Source organism: Bombina bombina, chromosome 9, assembly GCF_027579735.1.
Source record: "Bombina bombina isolate aBomBom1 chromosome 9, aBomBom1.pri, whole genome shotgun sequence".
Classification (NCBI taxonomy): domain Eukaryota; kingdom Metazoa; phylum Chordata; class Amphibia; order Anura; family Bombinatoridae; genus Bombina; species Bombina bombina.
Window position 1 is genome coordinate 42,454,653 of NC_069507.1, and position 10,662 is coordinate 42,465,314.

Sequence of the window (10,662 nt, forward strand, 5' to 3'; positions counted from 1 at the left end):
CCTGGCACTCATACATGCTGCACAGTGATTGATATATATATATATATATATATATATATATATATATATATATATATATATATATATATATATATACATGAGGATTTTTTTTCTCAGTACAGGAAAATACATTTTACTAAAAACAACCAAACAAAAAACACACAGTGACACTTTTAAACACTCTATTCTTTTTAGCTACAACAACAACAAAAATACATTTAATGATTCTTTAAAGGAGATTTTTTTTAAGCATCTCTGTAATGACCTTAGTAGACCATTGTATATTACCCTATCAGGTCTAGACATTCTGATTATGGGGCTATTATAATAAAAAAAATGACATGTTCTCATTCATTAGAGCATGTAATGCTATCACTAGGAGCCCTGCAATTCTATGTGTTTAACCCAAGCAAATGAGTTAAACACATAGATAAATACCATTCATGAGCTGCAGAGAACTGTACCCAATCAGCAGCACTAGTGGCACATAAATGTAATATATATTAAAGTGCCTTATTGTAAATGCAACACAAATTAATTAAATATCTATTTAAAACTAATTTTTACTATTCATAAAAGTGTGAAGCACAAGACAGTTTTTTCATGAAATATATAAACATCAAAACCTTTGCTCAGAATTGCCCCAAAATTCAACATATATATTTGAAATTTTACCAAATGTATGCTAATGTATTTATTCATAATGTACACTTAATCACTGCTATATGAAGCAGTGCAGCCCTTTCCATAAGTTAAGAGTAAGTAAAATGGTTGCCTGAGTTTTATTGGTGGACTCTTAGGGGAGCTAAAGAGATCAGAGGCAGATCTGAAATGACAAGAGGGAAATGAACATAAAATATGTGTCTATAGGTCCACTGGTTTATTATATAGCTATGCAGCATCCCTTATCTGCAGGTTTATTAACAAACTAAGGCTGTAAATTACAAATGACACTACTCAACCAGGTTAAGGAGGTCCATATCTTGAATTAAGGTTTATGGTTAATGTAAAAATAGTAGAAATAACACTACTAAACACTACTAAGTATTTAAGTACCCACTTCTGTTTTATATCTGCCCTAAAACAGATAATTTATTTTCATCATGTCATGTGCTTCTGTGAAATTCAGAATAAGTTCTATAGTAAAGATCACAAAGATGCTGAAATTAATGGACATGAAAATGCTAATCATTTAATTATTACTTAGAGAAATAAACACTTTGCTCCCAAGTTAACATTACAGTTGTCATGTTCAAGAATTTATATGCGCTATATTTAAGTCTAAACTTGATATTAATAAATACAAAGTAACTCATGTGAGCTATAAATACATTATCGCACCCCAGTGTAAACGAAACATGCTTGTTATGCCTTGGTTCATCTGCCTTTAGGAAATGCGTGTGCTGATTTATAGACGACATTACTTGACCCAGTGTCAAATATAATATTATATAGTAAATAACTTATCTTAAATTAACAACATATATAAATAGATATACATATGCAAACATATACACAGGCTGTTAACAATATAATGGATTAGACAATTTATCAAATTGATCTAACAGTTATTATTTAAATAATGGTAAATATATATAAATTGAAAGCTCACATTAGTATTTATTGTCCTTCTCTCAAATTCTCACTTGTTTATTTTAAGGGACATAAAAAAGAAATAATAAAATATTTTGATGTGCAAGAGCATCTTAATGTTGTAATATTGATTGCAGAAATCTATGGGCCTGAGGGTCTAGCGTTCTCTGGTATACGTCTTGTCAGTACTGCGAAGTCCCTTAAACCAGTAATTTTCAACATTTTTTTGCCATGGCACACATTTTTACATTAAAAAATCCTGCGGCACACCACCATCCCAAAATTTTACAAAATCACACATTGTAGCCTAATACAGCATATATTATACATCATAATGATTGTCTGTGAATGAATGTCAATATGTCATGGTTGTAAATGATGCCTGCCTGTCTGCCTGATGAGCCTATCACATCAAAACAAGCAAAATTTAAAAAATATGTCACACTGTTCTCAGTCTGCCGCGGCACACCTGAGGATCTCTCACGGCACACTAGTGTGTCGTGGCACACTGGTTGAAAAACACTGCCTTAAACAAATCAATAAAGGCAAATTTTACCTTGAGAACAGTTTCTCACTATGTCGGATTTTGAATGTGAAGGACACCTACATTACAAAATAAAGTCTAAAAAACTCAAACATTTTGTATATAAATAATTTTTTTATAATTTTTCTCCATGCTGGCTAGTTTTTGATCATGGGGTTAAACTCCGCAAAAAGATTAAACACACAGTTAAAGTCAACTCTGGTAAACTGCTGATCCATACCTGAGCATGACTGGTGATTGAATGCTATGCACATATGCTACCGCTGATGGGTTTAGTGGCAGAGTGCAGTAGCGTATTGCTTCTGTGGCACTGATTTAACTGTGCTTAGCCCCTTTGTGGGGGTTAAACACATAATTATAGGCAAGAATTAATGCTGTAGCACAGAGTATTTTATTATTGCTGCATTATCTCCCTTTAAGGCACTCAACCAGAAACATCTCTATGTATCTATGTTATTGATATCCATTTAGCTTGTGATTCTTGCTTACGCACACATTAAACGTCCCTATGTAACCTCCTGAATGAAATTGCATCTGTGTGCCAGAAATCACTTCTCAATCATATACTTACCAGGATGACCTTCTCCAACAGATTCCGAAGTAAACATAAAGGCTCCTACATCTTCCCCATTGTGGTCATTAAAACCATCTACTGGACCGTTCATGTCTGCCTTTGTTATGTAGCAGTTTATAAACTAACTTCCTATGTTTGTGCAGTGCAGGGCTGACAGCAGACACTTGCTGTTATCTGAAATCCTGCAACAGCTAGTTGCTCTGAAAGTTTTCTGTGAATGTCAGTTTGCACCCGCCTCTCACTGTGTCACACACTAGTCTGAGCTGCCAGTCAGAAAGCTACTCCTATATATGGGAAGTGAAAGTTTTTAAGAACCATGTGAGAATCCTGGAACATACTATTTGCTTGGCAAAGCAAAACAAGTCTTTGCTTGTGTGCATAAGAACCAAATAACATGTGTTGTAGGATGCATAGGAAATAGCTCCTTATGCACACGCCTGTTATATACAACATATACTTGTGCAATGATTTGTGTGTGTATTTATTAATGACATCCCATTTTGTTTAGAATATAATATTCTATTAGTAATGTACTGAAAAATGATATTCTATTCGTGGTTGTAAATTGATCTTTTTGGGAACACAGATTGGCAGCCAAAATTAAACTTTCATGATTCAGATAGACTGTGCTGATTTCAAAACATCTTTTCAATTTACTTTTATTAAATATGTCTCTTTCTCTTGGTCCTTTCCATGACAGCATACAGTGGTAGGCTCATGAGAGTGCATGGTTCTTGAGTAGTATAGTAAACAAAGGATTGTAAAACACATCCAAACTTCAATTCTCCAAGGCGCAGACAGGGGATGCAACCCCCTCCATGACATCCAAAAACAAAGCAGTCCAGACAAAAAACACATCTTACCGGACCTTTATTTTTCCATAGGGGACCTAAACAATGACTTAGGAGTAGATTTATTAAGCTTTTTTGGGCTATGTGGAGCAGGTTTGTACGTGCTGATATGTATTTAAGAAGCAGAAACTGCTTCTTTTTTCTCTACCTCACCTCGGAGGTGGCAAGATCAATCACTACAACACTTGCTCATTGGGGGTCATTGACATACCCTGTTCTTGTGCCATTGGTTGTGCCGGAGCAACCTCTTGTGCAATCATAAATTTTGTCATTCAATGCAACATCACAAGTGGCAATTGCAGGCAGACAGGTTCACTACTTGCGAACTTGTCTACCTGCTGGGATGGTAAATTTTGCCCTAGAACACGACGAAGTGTAGGTAGTGACTTAAAACATTGTCCTATTGGTTAGGACCCACATGGACAAATAAAGTATTGAAGACATATTCCTTGGCTGCACTGCTTTGTTCTAGAGCACTATATGGCAGCAGTCTTTGCAACAATCTTAGTAGCATTGGAGTTTATTCTAATCTTTCCAATTTTTTTGTTCAATATAGGAAAAAAATGATATAGTCCTTTTTTTTTAATCAATGTGATCTCACTCTTATCAAGTCAAACAGAGCCAAGCTTGATAAATGCCCAAGGGCATAAATACAGGGGTCTAAAATAAGCCTGGGCCTGCACCTTGGGAGGGGGGGCTATCTGGTCCTGAAATCACTAGTGGTGTCAATACAGGGGGACAACTATGGTGGAAAAACCCACCCCATTTATCTGTACAATAAGTAAATATTTTGGTGTAGACTAACCAATAGGGAATGCAGGAAGCAGCTTCTCTTAATCTTATGTGGCTGCCGGCTCAGCTTCTGCTGATTACAAGAAGCCAAAAAGGACAAACGAGGGATCTCCCCACAACCTTTGTCCTTTGTTTAAATTGTCATTTATCCTTAGTAGAAAATGATTTTTAATACTATTTGTACTAACTTCTCACTTTTTGGTGTTTTTGCATAGATAATAAAGTGCTCACTACACTTTATTGATAAAGAATAATTAGTCCGACAGAATGTGGTTCAACTAATTACAGATAATCACTGTACAGTCTGCATTGACACTAGTGGTCGTTTTCAGAAACTTCTTGAATTAAATGTGTCGTCGCACAGATAAGGTACCTTGGACAGAGACCTCAAACCTAATGTGATCTGTCCATTTATCTGCTGCTATTTTTTATGTTGATATTTTTCTCTTAACATTAGAATAGAAAACGTTTATTGAAAGGGGATTTTCTAACGCATTTTCCTGTACTTATAATGACACTGTAACTGGGAGATTGCTCAAATTTTATATAACAAATATTGTAAAATGATGTAACATTATTATATGTTTATATCTACATTGTATCTGTGCTGCCAGCTGGTTCTGCAAACAGGTAAAAAAAAAACAGACACTGTGTTTACTCTTTAAGTTATACAGTAACAAAAAGATTAGTTATGGGAATATGTCAGATGTTCAGCTAATTAAGACTAATGAATAAATATGAAAACATAAACACGGCTGTAATATTCACATTTTTCCCAGTTTAGTTGTTTGTTAAAGGGACAGTAGACACCTTGAGACTTTTATATAAAATGTTTAGTTGTGCATAGTAAAACAAGTTTGCAATATATTTTCATTATTTATTTTGTCTGCTTTTTATGTAATTTAGCGCTGGATTTTTATAGTTTAAGAGCTAGAAAGGCATACAGCAGAATTATCAAGGCTAACCCTGCAACATCTCTTTCTCTAATTATCTTTAGCAGACAACAACTGCAAAACAATACACTTTGTACTGGTATAATGACCATAGTTTACCTTGTCAGCTGCAGACTATTGCAGATTATCTCCTGAAAATGAAACCAGTGGTGGCTGGAGTTCTACTATGGAAAAAACAATTGCAGCAAACAAGATGTTAATTTCTTTTAACAATATTTAGGCATGACTGATATATGATTATATCACACTATTTAAAGACTGCTACAATTTTGAAAAAGGAAATATCTACAAAAAAATCCTCATAAACTTTAAATGTCCATTATAGTAAAAAATGACATGCTCATTCTGTAAAGCATATCATTTTATCACTATCGACCCTGGAGCCCTATGGTTTTAACCACTGCAAAGGGGGTTAAAAACAGAGTTAAAAGTATCTCTCTGAAGCTACAGAGAACTGCTAGTCTTAAAGGGACAGTATACGCCAACTTTCATTTAACTGCATGTAATAGACACTACTATAAAGAATAAGATGCACAGATACTGATCTAAAAATCCAGTATAAAAATGCTTAAAAACTTACTTAGAAGCTCCCAGTTTAGCTCTGTTAAAAAAGGTAGCTGGAACACCCACTGCAAGTAGGAAATAGCAGACCCCTCCTTCCTTTACATATGAAAAGACCCTTAACACAAACAGGAGCAAGCTGGAGTAGGTATACGTCAGTATTCTCCTAAAACTTTGGAGCTTGGTTAGGAGTCTGAAAATCAGAGAAATGTTTTTTAAAAATAAGCAAAATTATACTTTTTTTTTTTAAAAAAAAACCCTGTAAAGGCTATATAAATGGATCATCTACAAAACATTTATGCAAAGAAAAATCTAGTGTATAATGTCCCTTTAAGCAGAAACTGCTGCTGACCCAATCAACAGTGCTTGTTGCACAGCTGAGTCATGTGACTAATGCTACTGATAGGTTTAGTAGAAAAATCATTAAAAACAATATAATTAGAGAGGGTCATTCCAGAATGTTTTTACGTCACCCTCTAGATCAAAACAAAATATTTGTCAAAACAAAATGGCCCAAACAGTTCTACAAAATTGTACTTGTCTATTTGTACAATTGTTTAACTGTCGTAATCTGTTGTAGCCTAAAAACTAATTGTAACTAAACAGCAAACAAGTTTTCCCGGACAAAGCAAAGCTTGGCCACGTAAATTCCCTTGCACAATTCTGCTTATGACAAAAGTGTGATACCCATGTATTGGGAGGGGGGGAACAAGTGTATATTGGGTATCAAAAATCAATGTTATTTAAAGTCCTGTTACATTATATCAGAAAAAGTAATCAATTTAAAACAATGAAAATATGTTTTAGCACTGTGCAATAAAATGACAAATATTGAAATTGGTCAACACTCTCCACAAATATCAAGTATGGAAAAATAATGGGCTAGATTTAAAGTGGTGCGCTAATGTCAGCACATGCGATATTGAAACATAACGCCTGCGTTAACTTGCGCATGTAGTACTAGTAGAAAGTAAGCACAACCACAAACAAATTTCCACTCATCGGGTTAGCGTGACTGATGTCCTTGCGTAAAGGGTTAGGGTTCAATAAAAAGTTGCACCAAACACAAAATAAATACATTTAAAAAAAACTGTTACACTTATATTTACACTGTCTGATAATATATATTGACATATATATTAAAAAATAAAAAGTTATAAGGTATAAAGAGGTATATGGTAAATGACAATGTTTGAATGGAAAGGGCTATAATGCATATCAAGATGAGGAAAAAGGAAAGCACGCTATTTGCATACAGGTATACAGAAGCCGGATAAACTCATGATCTAACGCGTTTTGCGCACTTCATCATAAATACACATATAGACACATATATATAAACATGTATACGCATATATACATATGTATATAAATATAAATTTTGGAGCCCTTTCCACTCAATCACCTGAAAATATGAAAAAAATGTTTTTTTTAATATATCCCTATATATATATATATATCTATATATATATATATATATATATATATATATATACTGTATATTTATATATATATATGGGTATAGATATATATTTTACAAAAAATTAATCATATATATACAAGGAGTGCAGAATTATTAGGCAAATGAGTATTTTAAACACATCATCCTCTTTATGCATGTTGTCTTACTCCAAGCTGTATAGGCTCGAAAGCCTACTACCAATTAAGCATATTAGGTGATGTGCATCTCTGTAATGAGAAGGGGTGTGGTCTAATGACATCAACACCCTATATCAGGTGTGCAGAATTATTAGGCAACTTCCTTTCCTTTGGCAAAATGGGTCAAAAGAAGGACTTGACAGGCTCAGAAAAGTAAAAAATTGTGAGATATCTTGCAGAGGGATGCAGCACTCTTAAAATTGCAAAGCTTCTGAAGCGTGATCATCGAACAATCAAGCGTTTCATTCAAAATAGTCAACAGGGTCGCAAGAAGCGTGTGGAAAAACCAAGGCGCAAAATAACTGCCCATGAACTGAGAAAAGTCAAGCGTGCAGCTGCCAAGATGCCACTTGCCACCAGTTTGGCCATATTTCAGAGCTGCAACATCACTGGAGTGCCCAAAAGCACAAGGTGTGCAATACTCAGAGACATGGCCAAGGTAAGAAAGGCTGAAAGACGACCACCACTGAACAAGACACACAAGCTGAAACGTCAAGACTGGGCCAAGAAATATCTCAAGACTGATTTTTCTAAGGTTTTATGGACTGATGAAATGAGAGTGAGTCTTGATGGGCCAGATGGATGGGCCCGTGGCTGGATTGGTAAAGGGCAGAGAGCTCCAGTCCGACTCAGATGCCAGCAAGGTGGAGGTGGAGTACTGGTTTGGGCTGGTATCATCAAAGATGAGCTTGTGGGGCCTTTTCGGGTTGAGGATGGAGTCAAGCTCAACTCCCAGTCCTACTGCCAGTTTCTGGAAGACACCTTCTTCAAGCAGTGGTACAGGAAGAAGTCTGCATCCTTCAAGAAAAACATGATTTTCATGCAGGACAATGCTCCATCACACGCGTCCAAGTACTCCACAGCGTGGCTGGCAAGAAAGGGTATAAAAGAAGAAAATCTAATGACATGGCCTCCTTGTTCACCTGATCTGAACCCCATTGAGAACCTGTGGTCCATCATCAAATGTGAGATTTACAAGGAGGGAAAACAGTACACCTCTCTGAACAGTGTCTGGGAGGCTGTGGTTGCTGCTGCACGCAATGTTGATGGTGAACAGATCAAAACACTGACAGAATCCATGGATGGCAGGCTTTTGAGTGTCCTTGCAAAGAAAGGTGGCTATATTGGTCACTGATTTGTTTTTGTTTTGTTTTTGAATGTCAGAAATGTATATTTGTGAATGTTGAGATGTTATATTGGTTTCACTGGTAAAAATAAATAATTGAAATGGGTATATATTTGTTTTTTGTTAAGTTGCCTAATAATTATGCACAGTAATAGTCACCTGCACACACAGATATCCCCCTAAAATAGCTATAACTAAAAACAAACTAAAAACTACTTCCAAAACTATTCAGCTTTGATATTAATTAGTTTTTTGGGTTCATTGAGAACATGGTTGTTGTTCAATAATAAAATTAATCCTCAAAAATACAACTTGCCTAATAATTCTGCACTCCCTGTATATAAATAAATACATTTTCTTCTATGTGAAGAACATTGGAATGTAAAATATTGAGTTAGAGCTGTAGGTTAACCACAGTGTTTGGTTAGTGTGAGAGCAATAATTGTTAGGCAATTTTCAGTTTGCCAGCTCCATTAAAGTTTAAAGGGCCATAATACCCAAATGTTTAAACACTTGAAAGTGATGCAGCATAGCTGTAAAAAGCTGACTAGAAAATATCTCCTGAACATCTCTATGTAAAAAAGAAAGATATTTTACCTCAAAGGTTCCTCAGTAGCCACCTCCCATTGTAAAGGATTTCTAAGCAGCATTTTAGTGTGTCTGTCCTGGGACAGCTGAAAGGATGAGCCTCGTGAACTCTCATATTATTTCACCAATCAGGTAAAGGAAGCTTACTATGAAATCTCATGAGAGTTAAGTCAAATCTCATGAGATCTCATGAGATCACAGTAATGTAATGAGTTCATGACCTCAGCACTGCTGATGCTGATTGGCTGCTGTTCATTTCTTCATTTTTTTTTATTTTTACCTGCAGCTGGGAGCAGGTGAAGTATAACTTTTCACACAGAACTTACTCTGCTGAGCTGAGGAAGTTGTGAGGTAAAATATCTTCCTTTTTTACATAGAGATGCTCAGGTGATATTTTCCTGTCAGCTTTTTACAGTTATACTGCATCAGTTTCAAGTGATTTAGCATATGAGTATTATGTCCCTTTAATGCTGAGAAAAAGTTAGAGCAGTCTGAATTTCCAAAGTCCTCAAGTTAACGTGCGTCGGCTTTCGCTTGCACACAAACATTTTACTTTCAATTTACCTGCGGGTTTTAATAAACTTCTGTGCTTATTCATGAGTCCAGTACTACTCAGGGTCAGGGTCGGCTCCAAGGGGGGGGGGGGGCTTTGGGGGGCAATGCCCACCCAAATGGAATGCTGTGCTCCCTCAAAAAATACCTCCAGGGCCCGCCTGCTTGTAGTGTGCACACAGAGTTAATCTGCGCCTGGCTGCAACTTAGAAGATATGTGGGCATGGAGTTTGCTTGCGCTAAGCCTATCTGTGCACAGGGTGCAGTCTGAGAGGGAATATGGGAGCTGGATGCCTGGCGCTGCGTGACACTGACCGAGACTCTGTGTGAAAATTACTCTGAGGCTGAGCCACGTGAATGATGCCCAGGCCAGACCGGTACTGTCTGCAGTGAAAAGGTAGGAGGGCGGGTTATGAGGGTCAGGGTGGGACTCTGGGGGCCCGGGGCAGTTAGGGTGGAGAGGCCATAAGAAGCACCCAGGCCAGACCGGTGTTCTATTGAAAACTATAATACATCGAGAACACCGGTACTGTCTAAAGTGAATTGGTAGGAGGGCGGGTTCTAAGGGTGGCAGTAGTCAGAGTACAGAGGCCATACGTAGTGGTAGCCGGGTGGCCCGGGGCTGTGCACGATATGACGGTGTGACAGGGACCAACAGCGGCAGTGCGGCACTGTGAGAGACAGTAATTAAAATAGTGGCAACTGAAGTCAAGTGGCATTGGCAATTACCCCCCTCAGGCAGCTGAAGTGTTGAGACAGAGCAGAGCAGAGGAGGACATTGAGTGCACTGGTTAAGCTGGCAGCCGCATTAACCCCATAAAATGTAATTAAACAACAGTCACTTACACAGACAGACTCAGTCACGACCC

At 36.8% G+C, this 10,662-nt stretch overlaps 1 protein-coding gene across 1 annotated transcript in view; it reads right to left on the minus strand.

Moving 5' to 3' along the window:
* MAT1A (methionine adenosyltransferase 1A) overlaps positions 1-2,972 on the minus strand; it is a 63,120-nt gene extending 60,148 nt beyond the window's left edge. Inside the window, exon 1 of the mRNA XM_053692064.1 lies at positions 2,709-2,972. Within this exon, the coding sequence (XP_053548039.1) occupies positions 2,709-2,802 (94 nt within the window). The 5' untranslated portion in view covers positions 2,803-2,972. The remainder of the gene's footprint in view (positions 1-2,708) is intronic.
* Positions 2,973-10,662: the final 7,690 nt, after the last annotated feature.